General features: G+C 54.1%; 1 protein-coding gene across 2 annotated transcripts in view; it reads left to right on the top strand.

Moving 5' to 3' along the window:
- Positions 1-2,631: 2,631 nt before the first annotated feature.
- ACSS1 (acyl-CoA synthetase short chain family member 1) overlaps positions 2,632-22,547 on the top strand; it is a 44,094-nt gene continuing 24,178 nt past the window's right edge. The window contains exons 1-2 of one of the 2 annotated variants that reach the window (XM_069546520.1): positions 2,632-3,029; positions 11,539-11,635. In XM_069546520.1, the coding sequence (XP_069402621.1) occupies positions 2,738-3,029; positions 11,539-11,635 (389 nt within the window). In that variant the 5' untranslated portion in view covers positions 2,632-2,737. The remainder of the gene's footprint in view (positions 3,030-11,538; positions 11,636-22,547) is intronic. The other variant, XM_069546521.1, reaches the window with a different exon arrangement.

Raw genomic sequence — 22,547 nt, 5'->3', positions numbered from 1 at the left:
CAGCCTTGGGGTGGTGGGTAATCCTGGGGCCATAGGGATGGACTGAGGACTGTGTCTGGCAGAGTCCTCACCACAGCTGCCTGCCACCAAGCCCAGGCTCTAAGTGGCAGCAAACCTCTCCCCTATCCCACCTCCAAAACCTGATGGCAGCAGCTGTCTCCATGGGTTGCCGTTTGTGGAACCCCGCCCCACTTTGTGTGGCCTGAGGAGCCTGAGTGCCATCTGGGGTTGGGTGGGATCTAGGGACCGGGCTGTGAGGGGCGGCCTGCTGAGATCTGTCTTTTCAGCACACTGTGCACTGGTGGGAGGACCCAAACTGGATGCTGGACAATTGCTCCAAGGCAGGGTAACTGGCCTGCACAGGGACCCCTCCTCTTACCAAGGACCTGGGCCTCGCAGGGCAAAAGCTGAGCCTTGGGACCTTGAACCCGTAAAACGAGGGGTAATCATGTTGTTTTGCTTACGAGGTTTGTTAAACGAGGGGTAATCATGTTGTTTTGCTTACGAGGTTTGTTGCGTGTTAACAGCTGCAAGGAGGCACGGAGACAGAATTAAATGACTCCCCTTCCCTTTCTGGTCAGAACAGATACTAATGTTTGTTTTGGTGGAGGTTTATAGGAACATCATGACTTGACCATGAGCTGTCCTCAAGAATAAAGGTTCTGACAACATGAAGTCTGCAACAGCTACCCCACCTCTACCTTTCCCAGAAAAGGGCTTTGCTGAAAAGTTTTGGGGAGTTTAGGGTTTTTAAGGCATGAGCCTCCTCCCTCCTTGCAGGGCCCTGCAATAAACCTTTCTCTGCTCCAGACTCAGGTGTTTTGGTGTTGGTTGGCCTTATGTGGACTTGAGTTTGGTAACATTCTCTGCAGGGGTCTCTAGGGCCTGCTTCTGTGGCCTCTCAGGGCCTGGGCTGGGATAGTCGGAGCAGCATTGCTTATCCACTTGTGGGGAACAGATCCTTCCTCTTGAGGGGGAGCCTCTCATCTATAGAGCAAATGCCTGGGAGTTTTCACCCACTGCTCCAGCATCTGTAGTCATCTTTGGGACCCCCGGCCACACTTACGGTCTTTCTGTATTTCAGTTTTATTATTTATTCTATTAAAAATGGTGATTCGGGGAATTTCCTGGCAGTCCAGTGGTTAGGAATCTGTGCTCTCACTGCATAGGGCCCAGGTTCAATCCCTGATTGGGGAACTAAAATCCTGCATGCTGTGTGGTGAGGCTTAAAAAAAGAAAAAAGTGATTCAGGCCAAGTGGTGAAGCAGAAATTGAGGCGGGAGTGGGGTTGCTGCCCAGCACGTGTTTATTTCTTAGGGCTCAGCGTCCTCATATGTTCCACTTGGGAGCTGAGAGTGGGCATGACTTGATAGCACCAGATAACTTTTAAATTAAGTAGAAAAATGCAGGTCAAGCACTTGGCACAGAGCAGCGCCCATGTGTAAGTGCTAACTGTTCTCATTGGACCCCAGCACCCCCAGCCTTAAAAAGCAGGCACCATGTGCAAGCAGACAAGTGCACGCAGGCGCACAGGAGAGGGGGCACACACACACACACACACACACACTGGGGCTGACAGCAGAAGTTCCTCTTACAGCTAATGGGCTGGAACTCAACCAACCAACTTTCAAAATTCCCCTCTCCCTTCTGTTTATCTTATTTATTATGTGTTTAGTTTGTGGGTGTTGTGATATTCGAGTCTGGCTGAGGCAAGTTTCTGTGGGTTCCCTTCTATCTTTCCTGGCTTGATAACTGGGACATAGCCTCCATTCCCGGGCTTCCTGGGTACAGCTGGGGGAGAGAGATATCATGCGTTTCCCCCTCCCCAGGGCTGCATAAGAATAAATGAGTTGGTGTCTGAAACTTGCAGTCTGGGAGGGACACCCAGGGAGCTCAGTAGCCAGGGTGGTGTAGGCACAGAGACCTTTAAGGAACTCACCCGAGGTCAGAGAGCTAGAAACGTCAGGTTTTGAACCCAGGACACAGAAGCTGTAGCAGCAGGCCGAAACCCCCGGGCGTTTGCTTCGTTGCCACAGGAATGCGGTGGACCCTAGACCACCTCCCTGGGTACCCCCACGGCCTCTTGGGTAGAGGACTCCACTTAGTCCACGGAGCAGGGGTGCTGCTTGTGTGTGTATATTTTGGCGGGGGTCCGGTGCAGGCAGACCTGCGTGTTCCTTTTCCAGGGCGCACGAAGAGACGAACGCCTTCGGCCTCTGAGATGCTGAATGGACCTAACTGGTGGTTCGCTGGCTCCGTGATCGCTCCCGCACTCGGAAGAGCCTGCGTCCCCGGGTTCCCCATCTTTGCGGTTCCCCGCGCCGCGTAGCCGTCGGAGCTGGAGGACGCACCGGTTCAAGCGCCGGCAGCCCGCCCCGGGACCCCGTACCCTGCGCTCCGGGAGGCCCCCCTTCCCCAGCTGCTCCCCCTCCTTTGGCGCCCAGCTCTGGAGCGCAAGCTGAGGGATTGGGAGGGGCGGGGCGGGGGCGGTGCCTGAGGGCGGGCCCGGGGCGTTGGCCGGAGGGGCGGGGCGGGGGCGGAGCCAGGGAGGGGCGCGAGCGCGCGAGGACTGGGAGAGGGAGCGGGATTGGGCGAGGGCCGGGGCGTTGGCAGGGGGGCGGGGCCTGGGGCGGGGCGGGGCCGGGGCGGGGCCTGGGGCGGGGCGGGGCCGGGGAGGGCGCGGGCACGCGGGCGCCAGGTTGCCACAGGGCTCTGAGGCGCGGGACTCTGAGGCGCGATGGCGGCGCGCTGCTTGGGCCGCGGCGTCGGGCGGCTACTGGGGGGCCTCCGCGGGGTGGGGGTGCGGGCGCTGGCGGCCCCGCGGCTCTGGAGCAGCGCCTCCGCCCCCGCAGCGCCGCCCGGCTCCTACCAAGAGCGAATCAAGCTGGCAGCTCGCGAGCCCGCCGCCTTCTGGGGGCCGCTGGCGCGGGACGCTCTCGTGTGGGACACCCCCTACCACACGGTGAGCGACTGCGACTTCCGCAGCGGCAGGATCAGCTGGTTCCTGGGAGGCCAGTTAAACGTGTCTGGTGAGTGGGCCTGGGGACCGGGGCGCCCCAGCTCGCGCGCCCAGGGGACCCCGAGCCCGGCGTGCGGCGGCTCCACACTCTCCCTCCTCGGCGCTCCGGCATCGCTCCCCGGCAAGCGACGCGGCCACCCCGCCCCCACCCCGCCCCACCCCCGCCGGCCCGGCCCCGACTCCTCGGTCGTGGCTCGCGCTCCCCGGCGCCCCCCCCCCCCGCCCCGAGTCTAACGGTGGCCCCCACCGGCCCTAACACCGAGCGTGCCGCACGGGGGGTGGAAGGCAAGGGGCGCGCCAGGAGCAGGACTTCCCGCCCCCGGGGCCGGCCGGCGACAGAACCGAAAAGCTTCTGGCCGTTGTTACCGCCAGGTGCCGGCCGGCGACCCGCCTGGGGAGCAGCCCTGCCCATGTAAACAAACGGGGCTTCGCCGGGTGGCGGGGAGGAGGAAGCCGCGCCGGCAGCCGGAGTCAGCCCGCGGGCGGGCGGGCGGGCGGGAAGGAAGCAGCAGTGGGACCTACCCGCTCTCAGTTTCACCTTCACCCCGAAGACCCAGGGGGCCGGTCTTCCGAGGTCTCAGAAGCCAGCTCCATCGCCAGTCTGACCTCTCTGGCCCCTACTGGAGATTGAATCCCCTACGGTTCTGTCCAGACTTGGGACTGGGGTTCACACTGCCAGCCGTGCCCCGGCCCTCCAGGGGCAAAAGGCCCAGCAACTAAGGGAAGAAGGAGGCAGGCTAGGCCTGGAGTGTGAGCAGCCAGATGCGGGGGCGGTCAGAGGGGCTGCCTGTCAAGGAGGAAGTGGGTAATGGGATAGATGGGAGTCTAGGGGCTGTTTAAGGAAAGGTCTTCCTGACCAAGGCCTGAACTGGGCAGTGGGGTCTAAGTTTCCAGGTTCCACTTCTTTACTGGTCCAGTTTTTCTGTTCCTCTGAGTTTCAGCATTCTCCTGTGTAGACTACTGCTGCTAAGTTGCTTCAGTCGTGTCTGACCCTGTGAGACCCCATAGACGGCAACCCACCAGGCTCCCCCATCCCTGGGATTCTCCAGGCAAGAACACTGGAGTGGGTTGCCATTTCCTTCTCCAATGCATGAAAGTGAAAAGTGAAAGTGAAGTCGCTCAGTCGTGTCTGACTCTTAGCGACCCCATGGACTGCAGCCCACCAGGCTCCTCTGTCCATGGGATTTTCCAGGCAAGAGTACTGGAGTGGGGTGCCATTGCCTTCTCTGCCTGTGTAGACTAGAGGGCACAATACCCACCTGAGGGGCTGGGTTGTGATGACCAGGCACACAGGGTATGGAACAGGCCCAGTACTTACTAGTGAGCAATAAGTGGTAGTGATTTTGACTCGTGAAATTTAGAAGTAGCCAGAGTTACAGGTAGTTTCTTGCGGTTATTTTTCAAGCAAAGATATTTAAAGGAACTTTGGACCAGACTTTTTTTTTTTTTATATTGTATATTGCTTTGCTGGTTTAATAAAAATGACTCAGTAGATAAGTGTCTTCTCTAAAATTGAGTCAGCACAAAGTGTCCTTGGACTAGTGGGAGAAAAACTAAACCCTTAGGTTTGCAGGGTTGGTGGAACGCACCCTGGATCGAGAGAGCTGCGTGCAGGGGGAAGGGGTGGAAGGTTGCAATTCCTTTAGAAGCTGCCTTGGACTTGGGAGACCTGAGGCTGCCAGGGACATTCAAGGTGAACACGTGCCACCTTTCACTCTCAGATAAGAAGGGGGGAGTGGTGGTGGTGGTGTAATGACAGATCCGGTGCGACGGGCAGCCAGGGCCTTGTGAGCCCTACTTGGTCAGGTTCAAGGTCAGGGTTAGGGTGTACAGCAAGACACTCTTTGGCCTCTTTTTCTTCATTTATTTCTCCTTTATGGTTACCTTAGCCAGAAACTGAACTTCAGAAAACTGCCTTGTAGAAAAACAGCATTTCAGCCACATTCTCTCATCAAATGTGTATGTGTCGCACTCATCTGTCAGAAATATCTCTGATGGTCGCCAGCGTCTGCAAATCAGAGGTGATCATATGAAAAAGGACCAGACCAAGTTATGGCTATCCTGGGAGCCACTAGAAAGTTGTGGGCTGGGGTGGAAGGGGGTGTGTTTTGGCATGCTCTGTCTGTCTGTGTGATGGTCATGTGATGTTGGCTTATTCCAAAGGAGCATCACTTAAAACTCCATTTGCTCCTTCAGGAAGGTCTGTATGTACAGTTCTCAAAGTGTAGTCCCTGGACCACCAGCATCGGCAAGACCTGTGAACTTTGTAGAAACATCCTAGATGGCCAGAGCCAGGAACCTGGGGGTGGATCCTCCAGGTGATCCTGATACACACTTAAGGTTGAGAACCACTGACCTGTGTCCAACCAGGGCAGGTGGGGCACCACTTAATGGGTGGATTGGGATGAATGCCAATCTGTCTCTCTCAAACAAACAAAGAGTCTGTGGGTGGTACCATACACTTCAGTGGTGCTGGGTGTGTTTTTGGAATCATACCTGAGTTTGAATACTTGTTTTCCCCTGATCACTTTTTTTCTTTCTATCTAAAGTCTTGCCAAGTGCTTAATTTTTTAAAATTCATTTTTTTGGAGTATAGTTGGTTTACAATTGTGTTAGCTACACAGCAAAGTGAGTCAAGTATATATATACACATATCCACTCTTTCAGATTCTGTTCCCATATAGGTCATTACAGAGTACTGAATAATTCCCTGTGCTTTACAGTAGGTTCTTATTAGTTTACACTATTTTATGTATAGTAGTGTGTCTGTGTCAATCCCACTCTCCCAATTTACTCCCCCTGCCCTCCCCTGAATGTTCTTTGGTGTGTCTCCTCATTTGTAATGTGAGAACAGTGCGTAACTGAAATTCTGTTCCAGTTCCTATCCGTGCCATTTTCTTAGTCTCTCGGATTCCGTGGGTCAGGACTTTGGACAGGGCCTGACTGGAGTGGCTTGCCTCTGCTCCCCACCTGTGGGACTCTAGTCATCTACCTTGCTCACTCCCATGTCTGTGGCCTGGCCTACAGGCTGGGCTTAGTTGGAGCTGTGGCCTGGAGCACCCACAAGGAGCTTCTCACAAGGTGGTGACTAGACCCAGGGCTGTTGGCTACCAGAGGTCCCAGAGACCAAGGCAGAAGCTGCTAGGCTTCTGACCAGCGGCCGGTGACCTGGGACTACTGTTAGCATTGAATGTGAAAACGCTTGTGAAGCACTCTGCACTGTCTTCAGAACATTCCTTGCACCCAATCACTGGCCTTTGTTATTTATTAATGAATCCTGGGAGGAGGCTGTAACCTTGAACCTGCTCTTCAGCCGTGCTGCTTTGCCTCTGAATGGGACCACACAGGTTTTCCATCTGACCAGCCTATTCTGGGAAGCAGGCTGGGGAGGGCATGCAGGTGGCTGACGTGGCTCTGAAAGCCCTCCTGGACCATGGGAGAGCCAGGCCGGTGGGGGGGTTGTGGTGTCAGAGGGCCCTGGGCGGGGTGGGGTGGGGGTGGGGAGGTAGACCTGACACCCCCTGCAGTGAACTGGTTTGCATGAAACCCGAAACTCTTTAGAAAGCCACGTTCTGATAAGGACTGTTTCCAGCTTTTGAAGTTTGGCTCTTTCCCTCACAGGGCTCAACAGATGTCTTTGCTCCGTGGGTATAAACTTGAGACATCAGGAAGCTGCAGATGCAGAACTGGAGGGTAGTGACGTGTTGCTTTCAGAATACAAAACGAAACTCTATTTTGAGTCTGAATTTGAAACACGCGTGTGTGTATTCTTACTTTCAAGCTCAAGGATAGACTGTTTATAACTAGCATTGAACACAGAGATTCCTTGGACACTTTTTGGAACATTCCTTGTAGCAGTGGAAACCATTTCGCTGTAGCTCTCTCCTCTTCATGACGTGCCTCGAATAATTCAGACGGCAGAAACGTTGAGATGGCAAGAGCCTGCCTTTGAGGCTGCATTTCCTCCCAGTGGCTGAAGTAGCTCACTCAGGTCCTTCAAGGAACTCTCAGTGGATACATGACCTCAGGTCTCAGGAGGAGGGACCCTCGGAAAGCTCTGAATCCTCCCCAGTTGTTAGAGACATGACTTACTTTAAATAGCAGATGTTTCTGGAAAGTTGGCAAATACAGTTTTTGTGATTGACGTAATACCTCAAATTATGCCAGGGAGGTTTTCTTTAAATAGAAGAACCTATTGTGACTCCTCTTGTGAATATTAACTCTCTCATCTCTTTGGATTAAAATTAAATTTTTGTAAAAGGAGGAGGGGCAGGGATGCATTTAAACAACCAACAAGTTTGTTGGATGGAAATGCCTGCATTTTTGTGTACATGTTTATGATGAAACTGATGACCCTCTGGTCACCTTTTCTTTTTTAATAATATCTTAATTTTTTTATGTGGGCTATCTTTTAAAAGTTTTTATTGAATTTATTACAACATTGCTTCTGTTTTATGTTTTGATTTTTTTGGCCTCAAGGCTTGTGGGATCTTAGCCTCCTGAACAGGGGTCAAACCCACACCCCTTCATTGTTACGCGAAGTCTTAACCACTGGATTGGCAGGGAAGTCCCTCATCACCTCTTCTTAAAAACAAACCCAAACTCACCACACATGCCCACTTACCTGCTTGCAGAGCCACATCAGGCCCGGGTGCAGACTTGCCCTTAGGTGAACTTTGTGATGCCTCATCTCATGACATCCTTGTGACACCAATTTGAAGTGTCTGGTGGCCCCATTGTACAGATGTGGATGTAAGGGCTCTAGCTCGTGTTTGGTGGGGATCACGCGTAAAATGCCCCCGTGCCTCAGAGCCTGCGTTCTGATGAGGAGAAGGACCACAGATCAGTAAAGGAGCAGGTCCACACTGGTGACAGTGCTCAAGGTTTTACAGCTGCTAAGGGGAGAATTAGGAACTTTGTCCCATCATCCTCTACCCCCCTTCCGAGGTGAAGGAATCGTAGGGAAATGGTCCCTGCCCATAGGGACCTTGTGACCCAGTTGGGGGCGGATTTAGCAGAGCTGATGTTGTGTCAGAATGGGGGCTGCTGGGAAGATGAGTCAGTGCCGAATGGAGTTGTGGGAGGAGAGATTGCTGTGTGCTGGGAGATTTGGAAAAGGATCAAAATAAGAGATCGAGTTTGAGCCAAGCCTTAAGTTGCTCTCTCCTTGCCCAATTTTTCTTGGAAATACTTGGAAATGAAATTCTGTTGTCTTGCTGCCCAGTTCTTTGGTGGAGACTTCTTTTTTTTTTAATGAGAGATGTAAGGGTTTCCTTCCTTTCCTCCTTTTTTTTTTTTCCCCTCTGCACTTGAGGCAACAGCAGGAGCCATGCAGATGTGTTAAAAGTCAACATACACATGGCACCATAGAGCCACGTCGCCTCAGACCCAGCCCTGTGCTTTCTCTGGACACTGTCATCTGAGGGTTGTCCATGGCAGCTGTGAACTCAGTTTCCCTTGGGGACACAGTCGCACCCCATGGCAGGAAAACTCCAGTGGCATCTAATTATTACCCTGCCTCCTAGAGTCCAGAACCGTTACCACCACCAATTAGGAGAGTAAGATTTAGAGGTGGTGTTTAGAGATAAATAGACGAGTCTACGGTTAGTGAGTGGTCAGACAGTGGCCTGACTCTAGAGTGTGATTTTAACTGTGACCCCAGGCTGCCATCCAATGAGGGCATGGCCGGATGTCTTGCAGAGATGGCAAGGGTCTTTAATTATTCCTATCCAGGAGTTGGACACGACTTAGTGACTAAACCACCACCACCACCACTGGAAAAAGAAAGCTCCCCGGGACTCTGGACTGTACGCACCAGAAGACATATGTGTGTGTGTGTATGCACCCGCCTGTGTGAAAGAGGTCCCGGACCTGCAATCACACATCAAGTTGGATCCTGGTAGAAGTGAAATCCTCAAGACCACCCAGACCTGTTCAGTCAGAGACTCAGGGTGGGGTCTCGAAAGTTACAGGCTCACAAGTCATCTGGGATCCTTGGGAAGTCAGAAGCCTTGATGTAGGCCCCAAAAGGAAACTTCTTGAGGGACAAAGCCAGGAAGATGAGAAGAGGTCTGTTCCCTCTCCCAGGCACGCACCCAGCCTGGTGTCACCTGGACCCCACATCATCCTCTAACTTGAGGACTTGGCAGGTCCATCCATCATCCAGAACTTAGGGCTTCCTGTGCTCGGAGCCCTGGGTCAGGCTGCAAGTGTCCAAACAGGAACCGGGCATGTGACCCCTGCCCACAAAGGGGCAGCAGGTTGGAAACACCACAGGGGCTGTTACAGTCTGGGAGGCATAAGGTCCCAGGGAGGAGTAGTGCTCCATAGCGGAGTGAGGACGTGTTGGCTGAGACCTGGGGGAGGCTGGGTACCAGATGATGAGCAGTGGTGGGGAGGGTGGGACGATATCCCCCAGGGAGGGAGAAACTGTGCAAAGGCCCTGAGGCAGGACCCTGAGCAGACTTGGCATGGCTAGCAAGGGGAGGTGCCAGGACCCACTCCTGCTGAGAGTGGTCACCACCTCAGCTGCAAGGTGTGGGTATGGCCTCATCTGCTGATTGTTCAAGAGAAGCCAGAAATCTGTGGTCTTAATGTGAAAACTCTTCTAAAGTTTGTACCAGGACTTCCCTGGTGGTCCAGTGGTTGGGAGTCTGCCTACCAATGCAGGGGACTCGGATTAGATCCCTGGTCAGGAACTAGGGTCCCATGTGCCGTGGGACAAGTGGGCCTGTGTGTCACAATTACTGAGCCCATGAGCCACAACCACCGAAGCCCGTGTCCCTAGAGCCTGTGCTCCACAACGAGAGAAGCCAGCACGATGGAAGACCCACACACCACAACTAGAGAGTAGCCCCTGGCTTTCTGCAACTAGAGAAAGCCTGTGCATGGCAATGAAGACCCAGAACAGCCAAAAATAAATAAATATTAAGAAAAAGAACTTTGGACCAGACTGACACACGCATGACTGATGTCAGGTTTATTCTGTAAACCCAAGTTTTGCCACCAAGCCCCTTCTTCTCAGTTTCTCTTTCTGCTTTTGTCTCTTCTTTTTTTGGGGTTGGGGATTTATTCTCTTCTGTTTTTCTAGTAGTTCAAAGAACTTTCCTGTGGCAATAAGTAGGAATTTTCCCCATGACATCCCCAGCTTCATTTATCAAGTTTGTGAGGTATAGCTTATATACCTGTTAGAAACTTGAAATTAAAAAAAAAATTTTTTAATTGACGGATAATTGCTTTACAATATTGTGTTGGTTTCTGCCATACATCAACAGGAATCAGCCATAGGTTTACATATGTCCCTCCCTCTTGAACTTCCCTCCCACCTCCCAGAGTAAGGGATAGATAAAATATCCTGAGAGGGAAAAAATGTGATTCATATGCACACAGGCACACACAGACACAAGCTAAAGTTTGTAAATGTTTCCATGGGAGTTCACCCTCTCAAGGATTATGGGTTTGTTATGGGGAGAGTCTCCCATAACTTGTGTCAGAATGGTTTTCCATCAGGAAATATTTGTAGGAACTCCCAGCAGGGTGATTATCGGGTGGTGACCGACCTCATATTCTTGTAACCTCTCAGGATTGCTTTCCATCTGATTCTGACCCAGCCCTGTGAGTTAGACTTGGCAAAGGGTACATCTCCCATTTCTGTAGAAGATTAGTTTGGGAGAAGATGAATAATTGCCCCAAAAAGACAGGAAAGGAAAAATTTATATACCTTGACATGTGGGTGACCCTGAAGACCAGGTGGGCAGTGGCTGCTGGTCTGAAAGCTGTTTTTAGGTATTTATTTCCCTGCTGATGGGGAGGTGAGGAATGAAGACAGGCCACGAGGGCCGGCTGGAAGGGGCTCTGGCAAAAACTGGCCAGAGCCAAGCTCACCTTGAAGTCCAGTCAGTGGTGGTGAACAGGAAGTTAGCAATGAACATGATCCTACTGATCTTCAGGTTGACAGTAAACCACCACAACCGACCTGTTTTTGTGGGCAGTCATATGACCTGAGCTTCGGTAACGGAGCGGGAGGGGAGCAAGCCTCCTGGAAAACTAGCGAGACATTTCCCTTGTCAGTGCATCACTTCTGGGAGCTGGGTGCTGGATGGACACCTGAGAAGGGATGTGGGTCCTTGTCCTGGATCGCACCCCTACCCCACAAGCACCCTCCCCATGCACTGCACGGAATCAGGCCCTGTTTGCGTTGAGTCTTCTTTCCTACAGCCTAGGCTGCAGTGCTCAGCCCTGGCTGTGTCAGAATTTCCAGGGAGCCTTGAAAACCACAGGGCCAGTTGGGTCAGGTCGCTGGCTGAGGGTGGTGGTGGTGGGGGCAGGGAATGAGGCTGGGGATTGGGACTTGGGGAGTGCTCCACACATGAAGCACCTGCTTCAGAATTCTCAGTGGTCACCTGCACCTGAGAGGTCTCTCAACCTAGGGAGAATGGCGCCAGCCAGGCCAACTGGACCCTCCCTGTTCTGACTCCAGTGGCACCAAGTGTAACGTCCATGCACCTGTTTTTGTGCAGTCAACTGCTTGGATCAGCACGTTCAGAAGTCCCCGGAGAGCATTGCTTTGATCTGGGAGCGAGATGAGCCTGGAACTGAAGTGAAGATCACCTACAGGTACGGTGTGTCCCCTGATGGCGGGTGCCTCTGCGTGCGCACGTGGGCACCAGTGCCAAACGCTGCCACCTAGCTGTGGATGGGAGGAAGCCTGGCGTCCTCATCCACCTGGGCAGTACTTGGTGTCTTTGGATTCTGCTGGAGAGAACAGGGTCCTCAGAAACAAGTATGACGAATGTTCGAGGCACAGGGTCACTCTTGGTCAAGCAGTTCCGTGTGCCTGTGACCAGTTCTTGGCAGGGCATTATATGGGTATCAGGGGCATTTCCACTTTGGAACTGTTCTTTGGTCTCAGGAAAAGTGAATATGAACATGAACTGAATCACATACATGCTGGGGTAACTAAAATCAGCCCCTATTAGTGCGTCATGATAGTGGCACAACAGTAAACCCAAGACTTTGAAATGAGGCTAAAATAAAACAAGGGCCATGATATTTAAGGGATCACAGGGTATCTGTGTGTGCACAGTGTGTGCACTGGGGGGTTTGAGCAGACCTGGCGTCAGGAGAGCAGGTACTTGTCTTCCTGAAGCCTTGCTCCTTCCTGGGACTGTCTTGCTCAGAGGTGTCTGGTCTGTGGCCACATCCTCGTGGGAAAACCCCTTGGCTCAAGCTTCAGTTCACCTTTACAGGGTTATTTCAGGCCTCCTGGGAGCCTAGCTTGTGGTCCCTTAGTACCCCAGGTAGTTGTGGGCATGATTACCCTCCTGGTGGGTGGCTCAGGGCTTCTTGGCCAGCCATTCAACAGATGTCACTGAGTGCCACTGTAGCAGTCACGGCAGGCTGGGGTACATTACAGTGATGAACATCCCCAGGCCCATGGCCCCGGTGTGGGCTAGCGACCCAGGGAAGGTCGCTTTACATGCTGCTGACAAGGAGCGGCCTCAGGAAGATGGTGCAGCCTGAGGAAGATGGAGAGAGAACGTCCAGTCCTAGCCCAGGGATCCCAGGAACAGAGAGAAGGTGCAGGCGTGCTTGGCTGATGGGGAGGTGAGGAAGGGGACACAGCAGGAGGAGAGTTCAGAGTTCCAGGCCCCAGGGACCCCTGGTTTCCTGCTTGTTTCTCAGACTCAGGTTTTATCACAGATCGAGTGCACCAGGCCTGGTGAAGCTGTATTCAGGTGGACTCCTAGAAGTAGCAAAGTGACGTTAGTTAATCTGCTGTGGCTCCTAGCGGGCCCTGCCCTGCTTATCCCTCCCCTTGCGCCCAATACCCTCAGCTGTCACAGTCCCTTTCAGCCTTTACTGCCCGTCACTGCATTGAGCTGGGTCCCCTGGACAGATAACCTCCGAACTCCATGTGGCCTGGGAGCCCTGGGCTCTGCACACTGGAGTCAGGGGCACTGCTCTAACAGGTGAGCTGCTCCAATGTTCTTCACCCTCACTGGCCCAACTTGATCTATGTGTGATTGTTCAGTAGAAGATGAGGGCTCTGTGATGAGGGTGGAGGAGGTGAAGGGGGTCCAGCTATGGACTAATTTCCTCCTGTCCTCCTGTGGACCTGGACCATGAGCTGGTGTTGGGCCATGTCGGGCCTCTAAGGGCCTCTGGGTGAGCCTCTGAGTGTGTGATTGTCACTGCAGGGGAGTCTAAGGAAGATTGCCAGCTCGTTAAAACAAAGAACAACTTTATTTCCATTGCAAAGCTGCCCTGAGCAGGTATAAACCTATAAGTGCAGGCAAAGAATTTATTATTCTCTCTAAAAATAAACAGAGTCAGCCTAACAAAATGGTTTTACAAACTTCAGCTCATCTTAATGCCCCGTGACTGTTGCTATTTACTGTTTGAGGGAAAAGAGAAGCGTGTGACTGGGTTGTCTGTAATGGCAGCTAGTTTTTGAGGGACCTGGATTAATCATTTTCCTGGTCATGTTAGGTTTTCAGTGTGAGGTTTTCTCCCTCCTGTCTCAGAGGAGAGCTGCCTACACTTGGTGCTGGTTGTCCTGCCAGCATACAAATTGCCACTAAACTGAAGTGCCCTCCTGCCAAGTGACTCACGTGGTGGCACCCAAGGTGCCCCAGGACGGTCACAGGCCTTGGTGGCCTGAGGACAAAGTTCCAGATCCATGACCTGAGAGCCCTTGAAGGAGGCTGTGTGGGGCTGAGGTTCTCAGGGACCAGTGTGCCGAGGGCAATGTGGTTTCCCAGGACCCCACCTGCCTCATCTGTCTGAAGCTTGGGGGACCCGTCTTGTTGCTTAGGGGCACAGGCTAGTCCTTTCTGAGTCTGCTGAGTTCTTCTGAGGAAGTGCATCTGAAGAATCAGCAGAGAGCTTGTAACATGAACCCCCTTCTGCCCCAAATACTAGTGACACGTGGATCCACATGTGCACACACACCCTCGCACACATGCCTGAAACGTGCATGTATCTACAGCCTGCTCTCCATGTCCAAGGATCCTCCCTGGACTGCTCTCCTGGGTTGTGGAGACGCCGCCCTGCTCCTACTCTGGGAGTTGGGCCATTGCCTGGGGGTGGGGTCTACGTTGTCTTCAAGTTCTCAGTGCTGTTGGCATGTATTTCCAACCGCGCCTCCCTAGGGTGCGCGAGGTCTGGCAGGACCCGCTTTGGGAACCCCGGGGCAGCCCAGTGTCTCCATCCTGTCCAACACCTGTCTGTAGCACTGGCAGTGCCAGTTCCCAGGCGCATCCTGCCCACCAGGCGGAGGCACGGGGGTGGCTAGGCAGCGCGGTGGGCCTTGTGTGGTACTGGCCGCATGGCTCTGGGAGAAGGACAGCCTCTTTGGCTGGGGTTCTGTCCTCCAGACGCGCTTCCTTCTTCAGGCGTGGTGCTCACTTCCTGATGGGAAGCAAAGGGGCAGGGATCAGCCTGGGATGGCCGGCAAGCATCTCCCGGGGAGGAGGGGCAGCCTGTGACCTGAGGCCAGAGCCCAGGCCACAGGGCTGCCCAGCTGATTTCCAGCCTGCTTCTGCACAGAGGTGTGTCTGAACCCGTCTGAGGGAGCCAGCAGGCCAGCAATCCTGGGCCCTCTGGCACCGCCTGAGGTCTGTAACGCCAGGCAGGCACAGATAACCTGGGTGTCTCCCTGAGGGGGTTCAGCCAGATAGCACTGGCCACTGCTCCTCCCAGCTGTCCACGTACCTATTTCACAAGCTGATTCTTCACGGTCAGCTCAAGCAGAGAGATTCTAGAGATGCTTGGGGGTGGGGATGTGCACAAACACAAATCCCTTTCCTCTAGACAGGTGGGGGGCAGTTCAAGACCACTGCCTGCCTGGAGCCCGGGGTCTGGGCCAAGGATTTCCAAGCGGGGAATGGTCAGAGGGCGGGGAGCAGAGCAGACAGCTGGTCCCTGTGTACTGCACTCAGGGCCTCTCAGCGGGGGGTGCTTCTGAGCCTGGTGCCCAGTCAGAGCAGAGAGTGGGCTGAGAGTCTTCACCAGGCCCTGACCCAGGATCTTCCATCTGAGACTCTCTGAGGAGGGGTCCAGACATGAGCCCTTTACAGTTTTTTTAAAACTTTATTTTATTGAAGTATAGTTGATTTATAATCTTGTGTTACTTTGTGCTGTACAGTAAAGTGATTCGGTTATGCATATATATATATATATTTATATATATATTCTTTTTCACATCCTTTTCCATTATGGTTGATCACAGGATATTGAATACAGTTCCCTGTGCTCTACAGTAGAACCTTGTCACTTATCCAAGACGTGACCTTTTAAAAAAGCTGGAGCAGATTTTAGCCCTGGCTTGGCCTTCCGCTGTGAATGTGGGTTACTGTGAGGGCAGCGCGGCTGCGGTCGCGGGCAGGCTGTGCAGCTGAGCTGGGCGGCTGGGCTGCAGAGTAGAGCAGGCCTGGTCCCCCCCACCCCCCATGTACCCACATGTGAGCTGAGTGGAGTTTCCACTGTGGCCTCAGCCCTGGAGGGGGTGATTTCTGTGGTGGTTCCAGCTGGGCTTTCTTATGTAGAGGGTGCATAGTGAGGAGGCCCTGTGGAGGCACAGAGCAGACCCATGTGCCCCCACCCCCGCCCCACCGTGGAGGGCGCCTCCTCCCTGGGCCAGTCGGCACTGAGCATTACTGCGCCCAGTGTGGAGGGGCCACTGGGAACACAGGATGGGCCCCAGGCTCTGAGGCGCCCCTCTGTCTGCGGCAGTCAGACAGCAGCCCTGGGCAGAGGGAGCGACGAGGTCTGAAGCCTGGAGGTACCTCCTCAGAGGCTGGCTCTTGTCCCGGTTGTGGCCACTTGTTACTGTCACAGAAGGGCCCCCTGGGCTCTGGCGGGAGGAAGCAGGAAGTCTCGCTGGGATGTGGCTGGAGACGGACGTTGAGGAAGTCCTGGGAGTGAGTTTTGAGAGGCCAGGAGGGTTTCGCAGGCCAGTGCGCTGTGGGGCGGGGCAGCCGGGTGGGTGCCCTGTGTTCGCACCCGCTTTGTCCCCGACTGTGGACGACCTAGAGAACATTTCTGGCTCCCGGAGCCTATTTTCTCCTCCCCTGGGTGCTGGGTGCTGAGCAGCCCAGGGGAATGAAAGCCCAGGCCAGGATCTGGGAGGATGCAAGCCTCATTTAGCTGTAGGTCAGGGCCAGGTGAAGGAATGCCAGGAAAGGATTTCAGATTTGACGAGCAGAAGGGCTGGTGGCCCTGCTGCTGGTGGTGCCGGGAGGGGTGGGTGGGTTTTCCAGGGAGAGGACCTCACCTTGGGAGAACAATTTAGGGTCTGCTAAAAGGCAGCACTTCTGCCCCTCCCAGCCCCCAACCTTGCACCTGGTGCTTCTCACCCACAGATTAATTACAGTTTGCAGCAAGCAAACTCCTGTATTAACAAATGAGGGCAACTGAAGGGGAGGATTATTAACTGGTATAGTGAGCTGGAGAGGTGGGGTGCTTTGGGATGAACCAGCGCCGTTTATTGTGAGGCACTGGAACAGGGGCACCCGTCCGGCAGGGGAAGTGGGTTTGTGGGGGTGGGCTCCTCTGGGCGGGGGTACAAGAGGCCAAGGGCCGCCAGGCTTGTGTGCGGTGTCCCCTGCTGGCCTCTGAGTAACTCTGACTGCAGAACTCGGTCAGGAATCCCTGTGCCGGCTCCCAGAATCCGGCAGGAGTCCTGGGTTACTTGGATCGAGCTGGTTTTAAACCAGTATTTAAGTTTCCTTGAGACTTTAGTTTGAAGCTGGCAAGTGCTTTGAATTCTTCTCTACACGATGCTCTTCTTCCCCCTTCTTCCGTGCAAGCTCTTGAAATCTCACATTTTAGAATGGCCCTATTTTGGGACCGCACGAGAGTCGGTCTCGTGGGGAATGACCCCCACGAGAGTCGATCTTCTTGACGGGGGCCTTTCTGGGAAGCCCCTGGCTGACGTTCAGTGTGAATAACAACCGCCTGCCTTGGCACTGCTCCCCTGTTTCTGTGAGCCCCTTTTGGCTGTGCGAAATGCGGCAGGGGCTCGCCTTGTGGGAGGACGAGCTGCCTGCCGAGGGGAGGGGCGGGGCGCAGACACCCGGGGGTGGGGAAGGGGAGGGGCGAAGGCCTCCGCCCGGCCTCTTGAGACCAGCCTTCCGGTAGGGGAGGGGCTTCTATTCCAGCTGTGTGGTTGGGCTTCTGGCGGCTGCAGACCCAGTGGGCTGGGGGTGTGGGGGCGGGAGCTGTGCCTGGGCGGTGTGGAGGCCCAATCGGCCACGCTCCTCCGCCACCCTCCCCGCCCCCTCCTTGGCCACTTCAAGACTTCAGGAGGTAGAAAATCAAGGCCCCCAGAGGGACCGGCCCAGGGGGCTGGCAACCCTGAGATCCCGCAGGGCCACCTCGAGGCTTGGCAGACATGCAGTCCCCAGTGCCCACGGTGCCATACCCTTCCATCTGCTGCCCAAGACCTGCTGCCTGGAGGGCTCCCTATAACCAGCCAGGGGCCTGCTGTCTTCTGGTCACCTTACCCCAACCCTAGCCCTGACCCTAGGGCTGGGCAGCCTCGGCTGTGTGGGTGGCTGACGCCTACAATCTTCACTGGGATTCGCAGTCGTCCTCAGTAGTAAAGCGTGGGACCTGACTCCCAGCCAGCCTCAAGGACTCTCAGGCTCCCCCAGCTGGAAAGGCCAGAGACGGGGTCGGACAATGCAGTGTCTGCTCTGTGGGTTGTGCTCTGGAGTCTCAGAGGTGGTGAAGGTGTGAACAGTGGGGCTGCCGGGGGGCAGAGCCTGGTGACAGGCCTGCACACCTGTGTACAGACAACACACCCCTTCACCGACCCAGGGCCGTGTGTTCCTGGCACCCCCATGCCCACCCCAGGACAAAGTTAACCATGAATACTGACTGGAGAGGTCAGCGCCAGAGAGCTCCACATGGCCTCCAAGAGGGACAAGGGACGGCTGCAGAGCAGGTGGGCCTGAGGGTGGTGGAGTCCTGAGGTACAGTCCTGAGGTACAGAAAGTGCAGGTGCTGGAGCGGCTTGGGGGCAGGGCTTGGTGCTCTCAGGCCCTTAGAGGCAGGAGGGGTCACTGTGGGTACCAGGGGAGGGGTGATGGCCTGGAGAGGGAGGAGGGGCTGCCTGGCCCTTCATTTTCTCTGCTGGTCCCCCGTGACTGTTTTGGACCTCATCCGAACCTGGGAAGAAGGGGGGTCCAGATCTGGGGAGGCTTGACAATTTCCCATCAGCAAATCCAGTTCAGTGTCCTCTGGGAAGCTGGCGCAAGGTTTCTGGGCCATAGGGAGGGTGGATTCCTTTGCTCTGTCTGGGCTGACAGCCCCATCCTCCCTGCTGGTTATGGTTGGACTGGGGCCGCAGACCGCTCTCGCCCGGGGCTGGCAGGAACCTCAGGGGTTCTTAGTGGGTTGGTGTTGGCTCTCTCTTTGTGAGCAGGGCTCTGAGTCTGGAAAGGAAAGAACTTTTCCGGAGACAAAACTTGGGCTGAAGGCCTATGCTGAGGTCCAAGGGAAATCAGGTGTGAATTAGGGAAGAAGTCTGACTTGTCACTTCTGTGCCACAGTGTGGTGTCTGGGTGGGAAAGACAGGATGAGCGGGAGACAGACCCTGGGGCAGGTGGTTCTGAATGTGGGGCCAAATCCTGAATCGTGAAGTAAATCCATCCCCCACCCCATTCTCCTCCATCCTGATTAGGCTCAATTCCACTACTGTGAGCGGCCTGGAACACTTCTCTTGCTAATTTGAACAACCCAAGTAAAAATGTTGGTCTTCCCTGGTGGCTCAGTGGTAAAGAATCCACCTGCAGTGCAGGAGACCCAGGTTTGATCCCTGGGTCAGGAAGATCCTCTCCAAAAGGAAATGGCAACCCACTCCAGTACTCTTGCCTGGAGAGTCCCATGGATGGAGGAGCCTGGCAGGCTACTACTGTTCATGGGGTGGCAAAGAGTCAGACAGGACTTAACAACTAAACAACAACAACGAAGAAAGATTGTTACACTGGAATTGGCCAATGGCAAAATTGTCAAGTCTGGGGACCTTTATAATAGGATTCAAGTTGTTCTGAAGCTGTGGGTTTTGAGAGCAGCCCTTGGGGCCAGACTGGGTTTTAATCTTGACCTGATTCTTGACCCTTTCAGCTGAATAGCCTTGAGAAGTCACCTATCTCCTCTGTGCCTCAGTTTTCTCATCTGGAAAATGGGATGGGTGATGGTAACTTCCAACCCTTGGGCTGTTGTGAGGCTCCATGGATGTGCCTAGGATTCAGAGCAGTGTTGGGCACAGGACATCCGCTCAGTAGCTGTTGTCACTGAAGGAACTGTGAATGGGAGTGGGGTGGGAGGGGTAGGAGGAGAGTGCTCTGGGCAGTGACTTGGGGGTTCGGGAAGCCTCAGGGGCCTGGGGGTAGCTGAGGCTGCCTGGATAGCAGGGTCCTTGTGCTCACAGTGGGTGGTGAACGTGGCTGAAGAAGATGGGGCAGCTGGTGGAGGTGGGGGGGAGACACGACAGGTGGTGGAGGGGCAGGGTGCACCTGCCTTCCCCTAGCCTCTCAGAACCCCGGGCCGTGGCTGAGTACCTAGAACCTGCCACTGGCAGCGGCCCCGACTGTGGGTGATATATCCTTCTCAGACCCCTCCCACCTCAAGCAAGGGCTTCCCATCAGTACCCACTGCAGGGCACAGGGCTGCAGGGGAGGGGTTCTGTAGCTGTATTCAGATATAGCCGTGACCCTTATTCACCCCGAGCCAATGACACAGCTGCCTGCGATTCACACAAAAGCAAACTGACATCCTCACACTCCTTCCTGCTGTTAAGGAACCACCCATTGTCACCCGTTTTCTTTTTCTGCAGTAATTATAGCTACTGTTTATAGGATGATTTTACATGTGCCTGGAACTTCAGATTTGGTCCTGTCCTTTTTTTTTTTTTAAATTGGAGTATAGTTGCTTTACAACGTGTTTTTTGGCTGTACAGGCCCTGTCTTAGGTCGTTTGGACTTCTGTAACAAAATGCCACTGACCGAGGGGGCTGAGAAATAATGGAGACTTATTTCTCAGTTGTGGAGGCTGGAAGCCCAAGATCAAGGTGCCAGCATGGTCGTCTGCTGGTTGGGTTCTCCTGGTCATAGCCAGCACCTTCCCTCCATGTCCGCACCTAGTGGAAGGAAAAAGGGAGCTCCATGGGGTCTCCCTTATAAGGGCGCTAATCCCATCATGGGGCTCCACCCTCATGACCTAATTTCCCCCAAAGACTTCCCTTCTAATGCTACCCTCTTTGGGGGTAAGGACTGTGCAGACATTCAGACCACAGGAGTCCTGGAGACCGTCTTAGAAGTACTCCTATTATTGGACCGTACTATGGTTGGGTCAGTCAAGACCGAGGTGTATGGGGAGTTGGGGGGTGGGGGGGGAGCCCTACCTCTAATCAGATGTCCTTCGCTGAGACACTCTCCTGAGAGGGAAATTCTCTGAGTCCAGAACTTTCCCTAGAGTATAGCAAAGCCTCAAGGAGAATACATTTACTTTTTGTAAGGAATTTAGAAAACATACAGCTTCAGTGAGCCCCAGTTCACTGGCTGGCCCAGGGTCAGCAGTGGTGTTTCAGCTCTTGTTTGCTTCGAACCCTGAGTGTGTCCAGGGCTTCGTTGGCAAGGGCAGCTTGGGTGTATTCGTGTTGACATGTGGCAGTGGCTTTACAGTTCCCTGCAGCTTACCTTTGTTCAAGGTCATGGTCACGAGATCGAATCATGACGTGAGAGGAATTTCATACTTGGGTTATGAGCCCGCTCAGCTGAATTTCCTGGGCTTCTGTTCTCTGGTGGCAGTAAGTAGCAGAGTAAGCACATGGCCTCGCGTTAGATCAGATTTAGTGGCCACATTAATGTCTGGGCCAGAGGAGTTTTGCCAGAGGGAAGGGGATGGTCCTGAGGCCTTACAAGCCTCTTCCTGTGGGAAGGGGTCCCTTCTGCCATGCCATGCCCCACTTCTCTTGCCAACGTTCGCTTCTCTTACCATCTTCACCTTCCAGAAATGGCTTACTGAACAGAATAGCAGTCTAGAGAAGTGGGGGCTTCGCAGGTGGTCCAGTGGTTAAGAATCTGCCTTGTAATGCAGAGAAGGCAGGTCTGACCCCTGGTTGGGGAACTCTGATCCCACATGTTGCGGAGCAACTAAGCCTGTGTGCCACACCAAGATCCCATATGCTGCAGCTAAGACCTGGGGCAGCCAAATAAGTCAAGTCTAGAGAAGCAGACTGAAGGAAGACCTGTCCTGTCTGGTCCTGCATCTGGACCCTGGGCTTGACCCCTCCCCTCAGCACCAGGCTAGGGGAGAGAAGACACTGTCACAGGCCTTCCACACACCCAGTGACCCCATTCCCTGGGCTCCTTCCCTTCTCGGCAGAAGGAAATGTAGACAGAGGAGTAGCCATGGGCTGGCCTATCAGTGGGGTTGTCCTGCCTATCGCGCTCTCTGAGGGGCAGGATGTTTCCTCCAATGTGACCCTGTCTCAGTGCGGGAGGCTGGGAGGCATCTGCAAGTGGACCAGCACTCACGGTTAGGCCCCAGGCTCCAGTCACTCTGTGCCTGCCTGGGCTCTTTCAGGCTTACCTGCTGGTCTCTTCCATTCCACAGACATCTGTCACACACCTTTTCTGCACTAGGCCCAGTTCTGGATACTGGGAGGAAGGCAGTGAACAAATCCCTGCTGAAGGGAAGCTGATACTCAGTGGGGCAGGTGGACAACGAAGGGGGTAGCCTCTTAGCTAGTGTTTAATGAACACAAGAGCCACAGTAATTGTAGCAAGTAAGCAAGTTGTGTGTTCCACATTAGTTTCTTAAATACAGCAGCAGTGCGTGCACGCACACACACGTGCCCCTGCACGTATACACACACACACACACACACACACACACACACAGAGCTATCTTAATTTTCCAGGTCTGTCCAGCTGTGTCCTGTTTTGGATTGAGCTGGACCAGAGATGGCTTTCTTCTGTCTGTGTTCAGGCAGGTATTGTGTTGATTGCACATACTTGTGGTTGGGTTAGCATTGGATGGACATTCCTCCCAGCTGAAGCTTAGAGTTGGCTGTGAAAGGTCTCCTTTCTTCCCCAAGGCCAGGCAGCCTTTTGCTGTTCAGCACCCTGAAGGCGAGGCCAGTCTGTGTATTCATGCCTGTCATTTTCATGCCTCCGCATGGAAGGCGTGGCCCTGAGGCGTCTTCTGGCAGACAAACATAGATAGCTTGTTCAGAACTTGATTGACAAATAATGTATTGCTCCTCGCACTGGAAAATAGAACTAGAACTTATTTTGTTAGGTGATTTCTCAGAAAGCTGCATGTCACTGTCCCTTGGAAAAACCCCACAGGCAAGGAGGAAGCAGTGTTTCCTGCAGGGACAGCCCAGAGCACTGGTCACTGAGTGACTGCACTATCTATTTGATATAGAAGCAACATATCGATCGGTTTGTGAAAGTCTGAGAAGTCATGAATATCCAAGGACAGCTTTTGGATGATTTTTGAGTACCCTGGAGTA

Source organism: Ovis canadensis, chromosome 13, assembly GCF_042477335.2.
Source record: "Ovis canadensis isolate MfBH-ARS-UI-01 breed Bighorn chromosome 13, ARS-UI_OviCan_v2, whole genome shotgun sequence".
In the NCBI taxonomy this organism is placed as follows: domain Eukaryota; kingdom Metazoa; phylum Chordata; class Mammalia; order Artiodactyla; family Bovidae; genus Ovis; species Ovis canadensis.
Note: the sequence above shows the minus strand (reverse complement) of the source record. Positions and strands in the feature narration are given on the sequence as shown.